This window comes from Dendropsophus ebraccatus, chromosome 2 (genome assembly GCF_027789765.1).
Source record: "Dendropsophus ebraccatus isolate aDenEbr1 chromosome 2, aDenEbr1.pat, whole genome shotgun sequence".
NCBI lineage: Eukaryota > Metazoa > Chordata > Amphibia > Anura > Hylidae > Dendropsophus > Dendropsophus ebraccatus.
In genome coordinates this window covers 173815125-173835712 of record NC_091455.1, presented here as the reverse complement: position 1 = coordinate 173835712, position 20588 = coordinate 173815125, and the positions used below count along the sequence as shown (strand labels likewise).

Below are 20588 nucleotides of genomic sequence, written 5' to 3'. Positions count from 1 at the left end.
ATCCGTGGCAGCTGAACGCTAAGCTCTGAAGCGCAGGGGGTCAAGAGTTTTATTAATGTGATAAGTTACAATAACCCCTGCTATCATTTGCCATTCCTTTTCTCAGATTTGTAACACTCAGGAGGAATTCTTACATTAGGATTAACCCCCTTGTTTATTGGAAATGACATGACAGTGAGTTATGCTGTAAATAAGGCCTTGCTATATTAAAGCGAACTACAAAGTGCTCCTAGGTTCTCTTAAAGAGACCCAGCTTGTATGGAGACTTATATTCAGGCTACTATGATGGTGGACAGGTAATTTGAATGCAAGGATGGGAAACTTTCATCCCTCCAGCTGTCGCAAAACTACAATTCAGCTTTAAAACATGTCCGAACATGACGGGAATTGCAGTTTGGCAACAGCTGGAGGGCCGAAGATCACCATCACTGTCTTACAGGAACACTTTAGTACAAATGCTTATAAAATTAAAAGCATGGAGGCTCAAGTTCTTCTAATAAGAAATTCCACCAATAACCAACTGATCAACATGGGTCGGCACAGTAGGCCACAGTCATTTTCATGAATGGCCATCCATGTAGAAGGTGGAGTACAGGGCAAAAGCCTCAATATTAGAATTAATGGAGCTGTGTCACAGAGGGAAGGGGATATGGTCACGCTGGGGGGGGGGGGGGGGGGCTGTCTCCAGTTCAAAGAGTTGTGCCGTTGAACAGGAGAAGAATGGCGCCAAGAGTGGGAACTGGCGGTCCTTCAAAAAAAGGACCGCACCATTAAGATTCTTGCACCAGCACCAATCGGCTTCAGGATAGGGGAAAAGTAGGAGATCTCAGGGGGTCCAACCCCTAAACCTCCTGGCAATCTCTGCATCGGACTCCACCAGCTCCATTATGTATAAAGCCCCTGGTCCTTATACTCCTGAATCCTGCGCACTGTGGTGATTTATTTTGTTATATTTTTGTATAAGAAGATTTGTTATATCGCATAAGCAAAAAGAAAAAAAGAAAAAAAGTAAAGTAAGGAAATTTCTGAAGATATGAGTGTCCTGATTACTTTATTTTCACTGTTGGATTGACCAAGGGAAGGCGACTTGGTATAGGACTGTGCACACACAGTGCGATTAGGCACATGATTTTTTAGTTTTTGTAAAGCCCCTGGTCATCACATCACCCGCGGCTCTATACATTCCGATGGAGCGACGGAAAGAACCATGTTCACAGGAAAAGCGTTGTACTCGGCTCTTTTCGTTGGTCCATAGGAATGAATAGAGCCGCGAGTCACGTACCAACTCAGGGCTCTATTCATAACAAAGCTGGCGGGGTCCGATACGGACATCTTCTGGGGGTCCAGGGGTCAACCTGCGGTAATATCCTACTTTTTCCCTATCCTGTGGATAGGGAAAAAGTTAAATTTTCCTGCAATACCCCTTTAAGCACTACTTCTTAGTCATACTTCTTGGAAGCTACTGCATCTGTGGTGTCTTACCACGGTTGTTCCTAGTCTGAATACCTGACGCAAAAGCCTTGTACTGTAAAGTAAAGTGGTGATGAAGTTATGTATGAGTTTTGACATTAGATGTCACTAATACTATGTAGGATTTTGTATATATTGCACAGCTGTAGACACTATAGAGGTAATGTGTTATGTGATTCAGTGAACCAATGAGATATGCTCTTTTCTTCCTACCTATCTATATTCTCCTCTCTTTAAACACTCTCTTCTTCACCACTCACAGGGACTTTTACACGCCCTGTAGAAAGTAGTCACTTGGGAAGAGAAAGTGTAGCGCCAGTCACTTAGTTAGTTCCCCTCTCAGGAGTAGGACACACACAGATCAGGCATCCTTGCCAAACTTAGCCAGGGCCTGGCTCTGCCAGGTTCCCTGTCCGGGACAGACCAGCTGTGGTATTGGACAGACACAAACATATGGAGAACACACAGACTTCCCTTTTCAAAGTTATACCCACAGACACTATGCAGTGTTAAGCAGCTAAGGGAGGACAAGTGAGAGATCACCCCAGCCAGTAGCGGATTATAATAGGTCTGTTTTGGGGACCATGGCCACCCAAAAAAACGTATACTTTCAGTGGTGTATTGTCTCCTAGCTATAGTTCTGCCATGATTTTCAACCAATCTTGCATTTTAACCTCAATTTTGGACAAATCTGGGCATTATGACATGATCTATCCTGTAGTATGAGCACCATGCTAGTGCTGCCATAGTTACAGTGGGGGGGGGGCAGGCTTGGTGAACAGCCCGGGGCCTATGGTAAATGTAATCCGCCCCTGACTCCAGCCCACGCCAAGAATCTCTCTTAACAGAGCAGGGCGATATCCTAGACAGGGAAACTTACCTGGATAAAGCAAAGCAACCATAATCAAGATCTACATACTCTATTTCGCAGCACAGGTGAAACGGAGAAACGTTCGGACACTTAGCTACACTCAAGTAACCAAGACTGGGGCTTGTTTCACCCTCCTAGGACGGGTAACCCGACACTGCAGGGCAGAAGGTGGTTTTAGCGACAGTAAGATCGACACATGGGCACAAGTATTCACTTCTCAAGTATTCTTCAAGTATTTCTTCTCACAAGTTCTGGCAGAGCAAATTACTACACTGGGTTGGGGCTCTCCTGACAAACTCCTCTCCACTCTTCTGAACTCTCTACTCTACTCAATACTCAACTGAACCAGTACTGCTACTCTACCACAGCACTTTAGCATCTCTCTGCACAGATTCAGTGAACTGAAGTCTGTATCTCAGAAGTCATTTGTTACCCTACTATCCTGTATTGCAAAAGTTTTTCAGTAAAGATCAAGTTATTAATTCTACTGGGACTCAGTGATAATTGCACCAGCACCTATACACACCTACCATCCTTGGGTCATTTCCCCTTTTCTATGGGTGGTGGTACCGACAGTCCGGGTGGGTCATCTTCCTACTCTGAACCACCGTGATAAGAGCCCAAGTGACCCCTCACAACCTGGCAGGTCGCCGACCATTGGGGATCAATATAGCCAGTCACACAAAATAAAAGCAGGTACAACATCATACTTGTGTGCTGAGTTAGCACTGGCGTCACTACTATACCACCATTGGCTGATCTATATTCCAACTACCGATATATCATCCCGGCAGTTGGGCACCTCAAGAACTGGTGCTCACCACACATCTTGGAGTTTAAAGGTCCCTATTCACATTATCAATGAAACTGCTGTTTTCTGATCAACTAACCAACCATCTACAGTGTAAGGTGGCCTCCTGACTATCCACAGCAGATGAGATCAAGGGAAGAAGGAATAGGCATGTTGAATTTCAGACTTGATCCTTATATCTGGAGAAATACTCTTTTTATTTATAACACATGGGGAGATAGATGGATGGATTCAGAGAGATAGCTGTGTTTTCAGCCTCCAACTTTAAAAATAATCATTCCTGGGCAAAAGAATGTAAACAATCTCTCCACAAAAAGGAAGAAAAACGCCTCTAAAGCCACCTATATGTAACTATCTTGTAAGACAATGTCTGACCCACTGAGGATCCGAAAGACACTACCACCTGGTTTCTCTGCCAAACTTGTACGAGATTCTGTGTTTCACAAACATATAAATGATGCCTGTTACTTACTATACTAAAATTATAGTCCTTTCCTAGACTAAATCCCAGACCATGATATCACTACCTGTTTTCAGGCACAGAAGCATTCCATGCACCCCCAAATATTGCCTTTATGAAGAACTGTATTTAGCATTGCTAATGGTAAAATCTCCAAATAATGGCCTTTAATGCTGTGTGCCACAACCTTCCTGTCTTACAGATGTCCATCTCAGATCCATCAGAATAAATACTATGCCTTCATATATGCAGGTACAGTATGGAATTGTAGTTTTCTATGGGCATGTTATTTTGCCAAGTCCTTTAAAAATACCACATGCCTTAGTTTTCTCTTACTGATCTTTTACACATGGTGTAGATGCCAGCTTGTTAATTGACATTTCTATTGCAATACAGTGCGGTTTTCTACTTCTACCACTAGGTGGCGACTGTTGAAATAACATGCCACCATCTGGTGCAATCATGTCATACAATTACAATGTGATATCTGCATGTCAGGTGACATTTAGATCACTCATACCAATAAATATGTATATATAACATACGGCCTATGTTGAATCTGGGTTCACTCAGGTGTCGTCTAATAAGTGCAAGATTGAAATCCTGCTATATCACCAAATATTGGTTTTTACAAGCATTACTTCAGAGCCTTGGTATCAAGAATTAAAGTCTGTGCCCTGCTGTAACCTCTCTCTTTCTCGCTTGTTGCAATTTCTATTCTGCTTGAGTTTCTATAGAGTTTCTATAGAGAATAGCACATTGCAATATATGAGTGTACTAGACCATGATGGCTGAGTTTACCTCTGGATGATGTACTGAAATTGTGGGACAAGTGTTGCCCTTTAATGTATGATATTTCCAGGAAGGCTTTACTTCTAGCAAAAGATGACAAATTCACCAGTTCATGGAAGTCATTAAATTAGAGTAGGTAAGAAGCCGAGAATTCCCATAAGAACTGATCCTTTTCATTATAATGGCTCTATTTGTGCCATTATCTAGAATCAGTATTGTTATGGGCCGCCAAGTAAACACTTGCAGCAAGCAAATTTCAGGAGAAAGCAGTGTCAATTTGTGAGACCTTTTTTTTTTGGTTCTTGCAGTAAATTATTGTATTGTCATTTTTAGATTACGACTATGACTATTGGTTACAATAACTCTTGTGGGAAAATATAATAAGGCTCCAGAATGAGAAATGTTTGAACAAGATATAATTCTTACTTCTGAGGCTATGTTCCCAGTATGTAAAAATGCTGTTCAAGTTTCCAGACGGCCGCCGTTTTAACATCAAATGAGTACCGTTTATCGGTAATGACTGACGCAAATAATGTTCATGATCATGGCCGTCATTTAGCGCTGGAAAGTTAGACGTCATTTTTACGTAGTGGGAACTTACCCTTAGGGTGTTACCATCATACAGAACGGCCGTTATGTGAAATGTTCAACCCGGCCGGGTGCATGGAATCCAGACCAGAGTGTATACAGTGTGTATACACTCCAGACAGGATTCCATAAGGGTTAATGCAATTGGCCACTTTGATTACACAACGGCCATTGTTGCAAACTTGCAATAACGGCCGTTGTTTAATCAAAAAATACAGTATGTGAACGAGGCCTTAGGCTAGGTTCACACTATGTAAAAACAACCGCTGGATTTCATAACAATCCTGTCTGTTAACGGCTATGTCCATGGGGCTTACTGTAAAGCATATTACTAAATTTTGGGAGGGAAAAGTCCAGGAGGCTGCCCCAGAATAAGTAAAAAAAAATTAAATAAAAACATATTAGACTAAAGAACAATGTGTCCGGCTCTAATCCGTAAAAAAAAGTAGGTTAAACATGTTCTTTTACTCAGCATCGCGGCATACGGTGTATGTATTGACTACTGGCTCAAGTAAAATTTTTAATCAGACATCAGATCTCATGGCTGGTTCCAGTAAATCCTTGAAACAAGTTTCAGGAGGTTAAACCATATCTCTATGCATCTAGCATTTTCTGTGTAAGGCTGGGTTCACACTGAGTTTTTGCAATCCGTGTTTTGCAAAAAACGGATGAATAAAACGGATGCATTTGTGTGCATCTATTTTGATCCGTTTTTCCATTGACTTCCATTGTAAAAAAAAAAGGATCAAAACGGATCTGTTTTTTTTTAAGGACACAAAAACGTAGCTGACACTACTTTTGTGTCAGTTATAAAAAACTGATCCGTTTTGATCCGTTTTTTTTACAATGGAAGTCAATGGAAAAACGGATCAAAACGGATGCACACAAATGCATCCGTTTTTTTCATCCGTTTTTCATCCGTTTTTTTTTGCAAAAAAACTGATTGCAAAAACGCAGTGTGAACCCAGCTTAACATGATGTAGCCATACCTGGAAGCTCTTCATAAATGTCATCATTTTCTTCCTCAATGGGAGGTGGCTGGGTCACATCATCATACGTCTCACCATCAAAATCTATATATTTATATGTTAAAAAAAAGAAAAAAACATGTAAGGCTGTTTGCTTAAAAGAATTTACAGTATAAATGTACACTGGAGAGGCAGCTTTTTGTCATCTAGTAATAATAAAACATTTGGAATGAATCAAAAGCTTCCTCAAGAAACCTCATATATTGTTTTTTGTGCTTGTTTGATTCACTATTTTGGTTATATCAGGACCGCCCCCAAAGATGTCCACCCCACCCCCAAGCAGCCATTCTGAAGGAGTCACATATGTAAAGCCTCTCATGGATCTCCAGACTGGGGTGGGTGGGGTGGCTTTCCTCTATAGAAAAGAAAGACTGTTGGTTTATACTCAGATGGTCATTGTAAAGGATGTGTCCTTATACACACATAAATCGTCAACTGGATATCACCATTATTGTTATCTATCATAGGTTGTGTTTATAAAAAAAAAAAATGATACTGACAGTGCTGATAGCACAGTGTACACTTTAATCAAAAGTCAGTTAACCCCACCAACTCCCAAAAAAAAGAAGGTTGAGCATTGTTGCACTTCAACTGCTTTTAATTTTTAGAGAGATAAGCTATCACTAGCGATGTCTGGCAGCGGCTTTTCCCACTTCTCCATTAAAAACACATGAACATTTGACCGCTCTGAACATTCACATAAGAGAAGATCAGGAAAGATAGCTATTGAATGTGTCAGGCCACCATTAGACAGCGTAGCAGTGCATCATTTTGACTAAGAGAAATGGTAATGTCCACTTGTCAATTTATTCATCTATTTCCAGGAGGAATCACAGAACAATACAAAGTTTATTTTATGGGTAACATAAGTATTTACTAATACAGACATATTTTTTTTGCGTATTTAGATGTATTTTTTTACGGATTGTACATAGAGTACAATTGTACAAAGATAGTCCACAAAAATGGGGACCCACATAGCACATGTCCTTTAAAAAAAAAAAAAAAATACAGACTTTATTACAGAACATGTGAATAAGGCCTAAGTGTCCTTCAATCATCTGGAGGCAAAAAAAATTTTACGGTATGATTGAGCTATTACAGTATTATTATATAGATGACATCACAGTATAGTCTTTTTGTTATTTACCTTGTTGCATTACTGCATTTACCCACTCTTCTGCCTCCTTGGGGGTTGATGCAGCAAACTGTAAAAAAAAAATAGTAGAAGGAATCGACACAAATGATTTGCCAGCTAAACGCACTAACATTCATGTCACTTCTTTATGGCAACATTAGCAATTCTTCACGTGTCTACTGATACTTTTCTTGCAAGGATGCTTCTTATAATGTACAGTTAATTTTGACAAATTTACGTAATTGGAGCAGAGGATGATGGATTTGAAACTCTGATCAGCAGCTGGCAGCTGTGCCGAAAAAAACTGCTTCTCTTCATCAATGTCAAAGCCAAAACTGATGAACGAAATTTGCCCTTGACAATTAGAAGACACCCGTGAATATCTTTAGACTGCTGGGTATAGTTTTCTTAAAAATGTTCTTGTCAGATTCCAACACATTACCTGACAAGTTAATTAAATGATTTTCAAATGCAATTTCAGATATTTAAAGTGTATTACAGTTCCATTCTGTATTGATGCCGAAATGATAGATCTTTGAAATGCTCCACTGACGTATCAGTTTGGTCTGATTCCCTCATACCCCTGACGGCCATGTTGTGATTTAGCATTTAAGGTGTTTGCATTGATAAATCTGCACTTATCTTCTGGGGAATTCAACATTTCTCCACCATATCACTGACTAGGTGGAGAAAAAAACTAAAAACTGACGGCGGTAAAACATTAAAGGAACAACAGATAGGATTGATATGTAAGCGGCAATGTTCCCTTTTAATTCCGAGGACATGAACTTTATCAGAATTCTGTTTTTCCTATTATATTCCCATAAGCATCAGCACACGGTGCAGATGTGTCTGCCAGTTAGTGAGCTGTTACAACCCAAATGTTCCACTTTCTCCTAGACTGGCGAGGTAACAGTTTTATCAATGTAATTTATACGGAGGCATAAAAAGTCCAACCTGATAGATGCGTTTATCTGGAGCGTAGATTTCAAAACAGCAATCTTTCTTTCCATCCTTGCGTAGATTATTATTTATCCTGGCGCTGTACCCTTCGAGAGAAAATTCACCTTTCTGCTGCTTGTCTGTCAGAGATAAAGAAAAGTAGCACCTGTAGTTAAATCTCCGGTGGCTGGCCATGTAAATGGAGCGGGGGCCAATTGTAGAATGGCGGGAGCTTTTAGGAGATCTCGGGAGATTTGCCGTGAGCAAAAGTAAATGCAGTCATGGGCAAATTTTATACTGTGGATTCATGAAAATCCCCCAGCTGTTCCTGTATACAGCCTATGTCAATAAGGACCATGTCACGTTCTTCATCAGGCACCGAAAATAAAAACATCTATATGATACTGGGGGCGTTTATAGTAATAAAAAGAAAAAATCTTGGCAAAACATCTGCACCATCTGTGAGAAGAGCTTCCGAGTCAAACAACATAATCTTTTAATATGATGCATGGATAGATATTGGATGTACAGATGGGACTGCACACTGCACCCTCCAGCAAAACACGCTAAGCAGGGTCAGAAGCGGCACACATTATATTAGTTGTTTTACTAAAGAGCACATGAAGGGGTGCAGGTACAGGTAGAGGTCTTATACTATTAATGACTTGTCTTTTCAGGGCCAAAATTCTGTGCTGATTAATAGGATTAAATATCACCAACTATATATTATAAATTGTTTGCTGCTAGGAACAGCTGACTGCATTTGGGTTTGCACAGCTCTCATTTGACTTCATGATACATTTGTCTCCTTTAAGCTTCCCCTTAAGGTGGCTGCAGACAGGTAGATTTTTATCAATTTTACATTGTAGGACCATAAATAAATCAGAAATTAATTATTATAAAACATATTAAATTTTGGTTAAAATTATTATGTATAGAGATGAGCGCAACTAAGACCTGCTTGAGTCTAATCGTTCTGCATTTGATCAGACTCCAGCATGCTTAAGTCTAATCGTTCTGCATTGATCGGACTCCAGCATACTCGATTTTAATCCTTCTGCATTGATTGGACTCCAGCATGCTCAAGTCTAATCCTTCTGCATTAATTGGACTCCAGCATGCTCGATTTTAATCCTTCTGCATTGATTGGACTCCAGCATGTTCGAGTCTAATCCTTCTGTATTGATCGGACCCCAGCATGCTCAAGTCTAATCCTTCTGCATTGATTGGACTCCAGCATGCTCAAGTCTAATCGTTCTGCATTTGATCGGTCTCCAGCATGCGTACATCTAATTTTTCTGTATTTGATCGGACTACAGTATGCTCGAGTCTAATCGTTCTGCATTGATCGGACTCCAGCATGCTCGATTTTAATCCTTCTGCATTGATCGGACTCCAGCATGCTCAAGTCTAATCCTTCTGCATTGATTGGACTCCAGCATGCTCAAGTCTGCATTTGATCAGACTCCAGCATGCGCACATCTAATTTTTCTGTATTTGATCAGACTACAGTATGCTCGAGTCTAATTGTTCTGCATTGATCGGACTCCAGCATGCTCAAGTCTAATTGTTCTGCATTGATCGGACTCCAGCATGCTCGATTTTAATCCTTCTGCATTGATCAGACTCCAGCATGCTCAAGTCTAATCCTTCTGCATTGATTGGACTCCAGCATGCTCAAGTCTAATCGTTCTGCATTTGATCAGACTCCAGCATGCGCACATCTAATTTTTCTGTATTTGATCGGACTACAGTATGCTCGAGTCTAATCGTTCTGCATTGATCGGACTCCAGCATGCTCAAGTCTAATTGTTCTGCATTGATCGGACTCCAGCATGCTCGATTTTAATCCTTCTGCATTGATCAGACTCCAGCATGCTCAAGTCTAATCCTTCTGCATTGATTGGACTCCAGCATGCTCAAGTCTAATCGTTCTGCATTTGATCAGACTCCAGCATGCGCACATCTAATTTTTCTGTATTTGATTGGACTACAGTATGCTCGAGTCTAATCGTTCTGCATTGATCAGACTTCAGCTTGCTCGAGTCTAATCATTCTCTATTGATCGAACTCCAGACTGCTCGAGTCTAATCCTTCTGCACTGATCGGACCCCAGCATGCTTGAGTCTAATCCTTCCGCATTGATCGAACCCCAGCATGCTCAAGTCTAATCCTTCTGCATTGATTGGACTCCAGCATGCTCAAGTCTAATTTTTCTGTGTTTGATGAGACTCCAGCATACTCGAGTCTAATGCTTCCGTTGTGCTTGTCTTTAATTATGTACAATGTTTAAATAACTTTAATATATTAATCTTTTTCTGCAAATATTCTAGGTTTCCTTGTCTCTTTACTAGAATTTTGCAACCTTGTGAACCTTGTGCAGCTTTTGGCTACGTTCACGCCCGTAATTTTGAGTCTAAAATGACGGAGATCATTTAGCTCTCTGGCCGCCCATCAGTGCAGGGACGGCTGTTTGTACATTCTTCTAGTTAGGTGGACTTATTGGCCTTTGGATGTGTCTTTAATTGAAAAGTCCATTGAAATTAATAGTAAAAGGGTGAAAGGACGGTGAAAAAAGAAAAACTGTGTGTGAACAACCAAAAAAATAACGTCCACTTTTTGCAACAGATTTCTAAAAATAACTGACATGATCATTATTTTGACGTCCACGCAGACCACGTCCATCATTTTATACATTGTGTGCATTGGACAACTGTCATCCCATTGCCTTCAATGCATTGCATTGAAATCAATTAAATCGCGGCAATAACGGGCGTCTTTTTAAATAGAAAAGGCGGACACCTTTTCGCTTTTTTTGACGTTGGATGAACATAGCCTTTAACGTCTCACCGCTGTGATTTTGGCAACAAATGTTTTTCTAGATCTTTTTGCTAGAAAAGTTTCAGTTTAAAATAACAATATAATGTACGGGAAATTAAAAGTTACAGGGTTAAATGGGGGGGAAAACAGTGTTACGTCTGCACCTTTTCAGACCTCAGTGCGATCCTCTGCTTGTAAAACATGGCCAGGAATGTGCTTTTGGCCATTATTGATATGCATGTTTCCTATCAGTCTGAACTAGTGATGTTTGTAAAGGTTCGTTGTGACAATTTGTTCGATGATAGGAATGGTTATAACGATCATTTTGGAAAATGCGAACTTTTGTCTTGCGATGTACGCAACTACATAAGTTTCCTCCCACCAATTTGAAATAGCCAATGAACATGTGGGGAGGAAAGGGCACATCAGGTAATGGAGTAGCCATGTTTACACTGGCATTACTGTGACTGGCTGTACAATTAGTATCATTACGTACCCCACGTACATGCCATAAAAACGTGGCTCTAAGGGGAAATTTTCCACAGTCTTTCCTGATTCTTGTGCCGTTCAGCAGGGAAAGTGAAACGAGCAGGGACAGCATCTGAATTTAGTTAGGCAGCAGTATTCACAGTGGTAGTTAGCGTAAGGAGGGAGATCTGACTGAGTAGGGCTTAGAACATTGTGAAATTGTCAGTGTAGGGCGGGTAAGAAACCTTTAATGACCAGGCATCCGTCATAGTCCATCCTGTCCATTATCTTCACAATGTATTTGAGGCCAAAAAGGGAGGCTCGCTGGGACATTTTGACTTGCTGAGCTCACTGTACGCTGTGGTCTAGCATTCCTTGCGTGTGTTGCGGGATACATGTATGTACGTCATTGCATATATACGCATGGGCGAATAAAAGATATGCTTATGCTGCGCATCTCTTAATTGCTCCGCTATTACGTATTTTATGCATTGCACCTGATAATCTGTATACACCGAAACATACGCTCTTACTTTATGTTGGCTATTTGTTCGCAAACCTCTTTGTCTGTCATTCTTACCTCTGTTTTTGCCTGCTTTTTTTTTTATACTGTTGTGCTATCTCGGGTTGACCTGTGTCTGCCTGAATATTCTGTATTGTGACAGGAGGCGTGTCCCAGACTACCTCAGACTCCTTGGAGGCCCTGTAGCTAAACTGTAGTCACAGTTGCATCTCTGCCTTAAAGGGGTACTCTTTTTCTTTCAGATCAACTGGTTTCAGATAGTTATATAAATTTGTGATTTGCTTTTACTTAAAAATCTCAAGTCTTACAGTACTTATCAGCTGCTGTATGTCCTCCATGAAATTATGTTTTCTCTTCAGTCTGACACAGTGCTCTCTGCTGACATCTCTGTTAGAGACAGAAGAGGTTTCCTATGGGAATTTGCTGCTGCTCTGGACAGTCAGCAGAGAGCACTGTATCACACTGGAAAGAAAACACCACTTCCTGCAGGACGTGAGGGGTAAAGTAAATAAAAAAAAAGATTTTCGCCAGAGTAGCCTTTTAATACAGCTGAGCTAAAAAGCAGATATGACACAAGATCTAATAAACAGCAGATGAACATACCCTATACTTACTGACTTTTTAGACTACTGACTACTGACGGTTGCTTTAAGACCTAAAAAATTGAGGGTTAACATGCCTTCCATAATGAATAATAGAATAAGAACTAAGAAATAATCTGAAATAACATACCTTTGTCGCTCCCATAATAGTAAAAGGTGGTGAAACTTAATACACACCAGCGCTTTTGCCATTCCGATGCAAAAAAGCTGTGATCTGACATAAGCAAAAAGAATTTTATATTAAAACCATTGCTATATTTATGGCTTGACTTTGTGCAAATATACTCTCATGAGTGTGACCAGTCTGTAATGTGATCAAAATGGTGTGAAGAAAATGTGTGAAGGATCAGATTTCTTATGTACGGGAAACACGGGCACGAATGGCAACAAATGAGCACTTACAATGTTTATCATGAATATATTGATGCAGTTACATCATGGGTCTGAGCACTTGGGGCACCGTCAGATGTATCTCCATCCTGATGAGGGTTGCAAGGGTCAATGCTTCCTTCTGGAAAAGATTCTGGCCAGGCTAATAATCCCTGGTTGTATATAGTGCTGCTTCTATTACAGTTTTATTAGCACTGATGTGGCCTCGTCTGATTCTTGTATTGGTAATATACACAGATATGGTATATTAAGAGTAATTTTAATGTTTTATTTGAATTCTAAATTCTTTTAACAAATTGACTATCTTGAAGGGGTTATCCAGTTAGGTAAAATACATGTTCAATATTCCCCTTTCCTGAAGACTTACAAACTGGTTCTTATCTTATCTGTCTCCCTACCGAGTTCTGAGTCTGCTGCTTTCTGCTCAAGACACAGACACTGTGTCTGAGCTGTTTTCTTCGTCCTGCTCTAAACTGCCTCTTTTCCCCTCCCTTCGGAGAACATCCTGCACACAGTGTCCCTGGCCGACTCTTTCTGCATTCTGTAATGCCGGAAGGGTTACTCACAGTGAGGTCGCCAGCAACTTGACCTCAGAGGAGGCCAGCCGGCATCACAGAGACAACCAGTGTCCTAAAGGAAGAGGGAAACAGGGCGTTCAAAGCGGGTTGGAGAGAACAGCTCAGATACAGTTTTCTGTGTATTAAGCCGAAGGCAGCAGACTCAGGAAACGGGAAGGAGACTACTAAAATAATAACAAGTATGGAACAGATTGTTAGTCTCCAGGAGGGGGGATTCTTAAACATTTGTTTTACTTAACTGGATATCCCTTTTAAGGGTATGGTCACGCGTACCGGATCCGTAGCGGGTTTCTTGCTGCAATTTGGCAGCCGGACCCGCTGCGGATCCCTGCCCAGTAAACTCTATGGGCAGACAAACTCTCAGCAGGATGCACATCCCGCTACGAGTTTGTCCGCAGCCCGCCCCGTTAACACCCCGGCCTATACTTAGAGCCTATACTTCACCCAGTCCCCGCTCCAGCGTGTTTCGGGCCTCCCGGTGTCTTTACGTCCTGCTCAGCCAATCAGTGCGCTGCTGTGGGCCAGCGCACTGATTGGCCGAGCGGGACATACCGAGAACCCCCGAAGCAAGCCGCAGCGGGGACCGGGAGAAGTATACGCTCCGGCGGCCGGGGGTTAATATGGCGGGCTGCGGATAAACTCACAGCGGGATGTACATACTGCTGCGAGTTTGTCTGCTCATAGGGTTTACTGGGCAAGGATCCCAGGGATGTTTTTTCAGTAAAAGTAATTGATGTTTCCAAAAATTCTGATTGAAGGCTAGCCTTCCTTCATTCACAAATGAAATATTTTTTTTTTACTGAATAATCATTTATTGAGCAAGCTCAAAATGTATCTATGAATGCAGACCATTTATTCAGGGTTGTTGTTTTAACTCATATTATTATATATTATTATAACTTATATTATTGTGCCACTGAATCAGTATTTGTTAAAAGATAAATTATCACATACATGTTTCCCTATGTAAATAGCTTCATCAGGGGTCTGAGACATAGTATAAATGTTCTAGACCCCTAAAGAACTCATCTATGTTGTAAAATATTTTGGGCAGACTGACTTGCTTGAAATAACTGTTTTTTTTTAGTTAGTGGTTTTATAATATGTGAGTGGGGGGGAATCCAGATACAAACACATCAATTAAAAACAGGAGAATGTATCACAAAAAAAAAGAAAGAAAAAACACTACTCAGTTCAGTTTATCAATTTGAATTTGTTTGACTGATATTTTTGTATTGACAATAATAAAGTATACATTTTTTGTGAACACCTTTTAAGAAAGATGGGGTTGTTATAGAGGCCAAAATGACCTTTTGGCAACTTATTTACCTTAGTGTACTACATTTCCCTTCCCAAGTAAGTTGTGTTCCTGGATCTATACTCTTCTGCTACATGTCATAACAGAATATAACCATGGCACTTCTGTGTATAGGCTGGTATTAAAGCTCCTCCCCATTCACATCAATAGAGGTGAGCTACAGTAAAGTAAATAAATAAGTAAATAAAAAAAGTAGCTATGTTTTTCTAGCCTTGTACAAACCTGTTAAACTATCTTTATTCTGAAGGGGTTAAGGAAACATTTGCACGCATAAAATTGCCTAAAACGAGTACATCTGGCTTCAATATTATAATATCGTAAAATGACATACCTTTCCTTCGCTTCTCAAGATAACCCGCCTTTGTGGCTTCCAGATCCTGAGCAGCAACTGGTGGATGCAGATTTCCTAGAAAATTAGAAGTGGTTTTATAATGTCATTTTCCTGTCATTAACAATATATATTGTGGCATGAGCAGCATATATACACTTCATATATATGTAAAGCAATTTCCAGAGCAGGTGGCCTAGCATGCTGTCCTCACAATGAATGTCAGCGCGGGACATTATGTTGTAGCTGCTTTTCCAATCATACAGCTGTTTTTTATAATATCACAGCATAACCAGCTCCATGCAAAGATTATGTCAGACTTTGAGGAATCTGGGACATCTGCAAGTTCCACAAAATGCTTTTCTGCTCTTTTCCTTAGGTTTGTGAGAGCAATTTAGCGTAGTCACCAGGACTATAATGGCACCAAATTAGAAGATCTCAGTTTACAGGCAGCAGTTACAATAACCTGAATATGAACTATGCTCTATTATCCCATTTTATTTCACTTATATCTTATAATGGCGCCATCATGAGGCACCAATAACATCATTTAAATTTTGTAAGTAAAAAATGTAGGGGGGTGGATAAAAAAGCAATTGTGTTTTTTTTTCTTTATGACCTTCAATATGCAGAGTCAAACTGACTCTATGATTGTTACTATAAATCTGAAATTACTTGCCACAATTTTTGATGCAGTTTATTTTTTTTTTCCAAACAAGGGAGTGAATACAGAAAAAGAACAGAATCAGTCTTTCTTGCTTTACTGTTCTTTCTTTTTAAATCCACTACTGTATTTGCCCCCCCCCCCCTCCTCCCAAAAAAAATTAAAAATTCAAGTTCAAAGTACAAAAAAAATAATTTTCAAAAATATTCAAGGCATATCCACATACCCACATCTATCCTGAGAAAACCTCTTGCCTGAGGGACATCTTTTACACTTCTTCTAGCTTGAGAGGGTAGCAATTGCAGGGACCTCTTAGCTGTAAGACCTTACCATCAAATCAGGAAAACTATCATCTCAAGAACTAGCATTGACCACTCTGTGACTTTGCAAACTGGATAACTTTCTACCACCTGAGCCATCTGGTGCGCTTCACATTGGAACAATGTAAATCTGCCTATTGCACTGCTCTCCTCTTGATTTGTTCTTCCTCTTCCCAGTGTGTCAAAGCTATACCATACCTGCACATGTGTGACATCAATGGTACTTCAAGGTATTATTGGCCAGGCACTGTATTTGGGTATTCCCATAGGGAAAGCAAAGGATTAACCTCAAACATTGGTGCACCCCTCCCTTTACCACTTTGAGTTGTTCTGAAAATAGGGCCCAGGGCTGGAGATGCGGTAAAAGTAGGAGTATACAATGGAACCTCGGATTATGAGCTTACTTTGTTCTGGGAACGTGCTTGTAATCCAAATCACTTGTATATCAAAGCAACTTTTCCCATCATAAATCAATGAAACACAGACGATTCGTTCCACAACCCAAAAATAAGGTAGGTAAGGTGTTCTGTATCAATAGAGAATCATCAGTTACCTCTCCCTTCACATACAACTCCCCAGGTGGCTGCAAACCTGCTGTTGGTGGTACTAGTGCTGGCTGGCTTGAGTAGCTATTGGTAAAGAGGTCAGAGGGAAGCAGAGGTGACATGAATGGCATTGGAGGAGTTGATCAGGTAGCAGTGGGTTACAATGAGCTTCCTACCCAGTACAGTGTCAGCATAGGGACACAAAATCTTTGCTTGTTAAGTTAAAATTTTAGAAAATTATTAGCTTGTCTTTCGGTAATCCGTCTGCCCCCGGAGCCGTATTTCCAGCTACAGAGGCCAAAGTTGCCTCCAACTCTGCCAGAGAGAGTGGTGAGTCCATTACTTCTCTCTGCATTTCTGTTACTCTAGGCAAGGAAATGCGATCAAACAATAACATATCTGATTTGGATAGGTCTGGGGAAGAAGAGGAGTACAATTTAGTATAGAAATTCACAAAAGCTGTTTCTATGGCATTCTGATCAGTGGCTAACCTACCATTTTCTCCCCTAATGGAAAAGATATTACTGTTCTGTGTCTGATTCTTAATTATATTAGACAAAAGTTGGCCTGGTCTACTCCCATCCCTAAATCTCCTATAGTCAGAAAATAACATTTTATTATAAGCTCTATCTTTCACAAACCTAGCATATTCCTCTTGGGCTATCTTTAATTCTCTGGCTGGGTTCACACACTGTATACTTCAGGCAGTATTTGGTCCTCAAGTCAGGTCCTCATAGCAACCAAAACCAGGAGTGGATTGAAAACACAGAAAGGCTCTGTTCACACAATGTTGAAATTGAGTGGATGGCCGTCATATAACGGTAAATAACTGCCATTATTTCAATATAACAGCCGTTGTTTTAAAATAACAGCAAAAATTTGCCATTAAATGACGGCCATCCACTCAATTACAACATTATGTGAACATAGCCTTTCTGTGTTTTCAATCCACTCCTGGTTTTGGTTGCTATACAGCCTCACAAATACAGCCTCAAATATACATAGTGTGAACCCAGCCCCCAAGTGATCCTTCATCCGCCCTTATCTCATAATCTCGACTTTTCTTCTCAACCTCCTGTACATGCTTCCTTTCCCTATCTTTAAATTCTCTCTTTTTAATCAGGATCTTTTTAAAATAACACCCTCTAATAAATGCCTTTAAGGCATCCCAAACAACCTGGATACTTGCTGTTCCCCTATTAGACAGCATAAAGCCCTCTATTTCTCTGTCAATTTCCTCATCCTCCTTTCCCAGAATATTAAGCCAATGAGGGTTAAGTTTAAAGGGTCTATCCAAATGCTCATTTGCCCCACATAATTTCAGACCCCATATCACCGGAGTGTGATCAGATATGTTTTTTGAAGCATATGTAACCTTAGTAACTAATCTAAACCCCCCCTGATCACTGAATACCATATCTATTCTAGAAGCCGAACTGTATGAGGAACTAAAACAAGAGAATGCTTTCCTTGTTGGATTATGACACCTCCATACATCTAGCCATCCCACTTCATCCACAAACCTCTCCAATGGAGAGCTTCTATTGACTAGCTTTCTGACATCCGATCTCCTGTCCTCCAAGGACATAGTACAGTTAAAATCCCCCGAGACATAAAGCCCCCTATATTCCTTATTTGCCGCGAAACGCAGCAAATCCTCCAATATGTCCCTGGAGAACGGGGGAGGGATGTACACAAAAGCCAAAATTATATTAGAACCCTCTATGCAACCATACAAAAATACATATCTTCCCCTATTGTCCATCTGTGACACAAAGATTTTATGGTCTATTCTACGGTGAATCAGAACTGACACTCCTGCAGAAAAGGAGGAACCAAAAGAGTGAAATGACGAGGCTACCCAGCCCCTAGAGATACCCACCACCGATTCTGAAGTTAAATGGGTTTCCAACAGCCCAACTATTGCCGGCAGATGTTTATTAACTTGATCAAACACAGAAAACCTTTTAAGCCTTTCACCCAAACCTCTCACATTCCAACTAACTATATTGACCATAACACCTACTCAGCCAAAATTGCGTCTCCACAGCCAAAAAAAAAAAAAAAAAAAAAAAAAAAAAAAACCTCCTATCTCTCTCCCGTCGCGGGCTGGACCCCCCCTCCCCTCCCCCCCCCCTCTCCCCCCCCCTCTCCCAACCCCATCCCACCCACCTCTAACCCCCCCATAACCCACTGCAAAACACAGTGTGTCCTACACCCGAGTTTTCCCCACCCGCCACACTTGCTACCTATCCCACTTATATAAATATGGGGAAAGAAAAACACTAGAATAAAAAACAGTTCATATTATGGGAGCTTCATACTCCCTCATTAATTTATCCCCTGCGTATCCATCCATTTTCTTGCTTCCTCCGCCGACTGAAAAAACAAAACCTTCCCCTCCCATTCCACTCTGAGTCTAGATGGAAAAAACAGGGAGTATTTAATACCTCTGGATCTCAACGATTTTTTAACCTCAAAATACTGGGCCCTAGCTCTCTGTGTCTCTACCGCGAAGTCTGGAAAAATAACAACCTTAGCATTGTTATAACGCAAATCCTCCATTTGCCTTGCCTTCCTCAAAATCACATCTCTATCCTTAGATAGTGACACTTTAACAATCATGGCTCTCGGGTTGTTACCCACAATAACCCTACCTGGAATCCTGTGCGCCCTCTCCACCGCAAAGAGGGAAGAGAGACCACCCGCAAATTGTTTCTTCAACCAATTTTCCATAAGTTCACATGCACCTTCTCTCTCTTCCCCCTCTGGGATGCCTATTATCCTCAAATTGGCCCTGCGGGATCTATTCTCCAAATCCACCACCTTCTCCTTCAGTGCTTTATTACTGACCAGTAATGAGGCCACCTCCTGTTTGATTTTATTTATGTCATCCTCTGCTGTACTAATCCTAGACTCAGCTTCCGTACACCTATCCCTAATTTTCTTAACATCTTCTCTGATAAGGGCAATATCATGCTGTAGGGCTCCCACTTGTCCCGACAGTGCCTCCAAAGTGCTGCTGCTCTTTGTCACTATTCCCAAGATTCTTCCCAATACCGAGGAAGGATCTACCTCCTCCATCTCCCCTCCTGGTATCTCTTCCGAAGCGGACTCATCAGCTGTCCTTGTAATAACAGTTTTACTTTTACTTGCCCCCTGACCAGGAGAGAGAAACTTATCCATTTTGTTACTGGGTTTCCCCGGGGTACCCCCTCCCTTTTTCCCTCCCCTTTTATCCATCCGAATGCAGTACTCAAAACCACCAGGCAAAAGGAAACAACTCTTTGTTTTGAAGTCTCTTGTTCTCGGGTCCAGTAAAGCACTAAGATCCGACCACAGAGTCCCCAAAAAAATTCCTCTGATAAATCCCTATCTGGAGTCTCTTGTTGTCGGGTCCCGTAAATCACTAAGATCCGACCCCAGAGTCCCCACTAAATCAGTACCCACAGATCACCTAGGTCTCTTGTTCTCGTCTCCAGTAACACACATAGATACGAGCCCAGAGTCCCAGACCAGATCTTCGTCAACCAGCATTCCCCACTTTCCCTCCCCCAGAACTGTAAAGAACACAGAGATATGTCATGCAATCATATAGAAAAATCAGTCCGCCTATCCACCCTCGACTAAGCAGAAAAGAGATGACCGTTCAAATCTCTTCGCCCTCCCGGGCCAAGCACATAGGGAAGTCCACCATTTTATGGGGGAGGAGCCCCTTCTTAGTTCAATGCAGTCCAGATCTTCAACTGCAAGTCAATCTTACACTTTATATCCTCAACAGGATATTGAGTTACAACCCAGGGTTCAGCAAACACGAGCTTCTGGTTCCCACTTATACAAGAAAGTTATGGGCTTTATATTTCCAGCAAGGTATACGAAGGCAACACAGGATCCAGTAAGGATAAGAAACTTCTCTTTTGCCAACCATAGAG

The 20588-nt window shown here is 41.0% G+C and overlaps 1 protein-coding gene across 1 annotated transcript in view; it reads right to left on the bottom strand.

Annotated features, from left to right (window-relative positions):
- Positions 1-20588, bottom strand: part of SKAP2 (src kinase associated phosphoprotein 2) — a 191553-nt gene that overhangs the window by 42711 nt on the left and 128254 nt on the right. Inside the window, exons 5-9 of the mRNA XM_069958762.1 lie at positions 15131-15205; positions 12644-12727; positions 8116-8240; positions 7171-7228; positions 5982-6065 (exon numbers count right to left, since the gene is read on the bottom strand). Coding sequence (XP_069814863.1) covers positions 5982-6065; positions 7171-7228; positions 8116-8240; positions 12644-12727; positions 15131-15205 — 426 coding nt within the window. The remainder of the gene's footprint in view (positions 1-5981; positions 6066-7170; positions 7229-8115; positions 8241-12643; positions 12728-15130; positions 15206-20588) is intronic.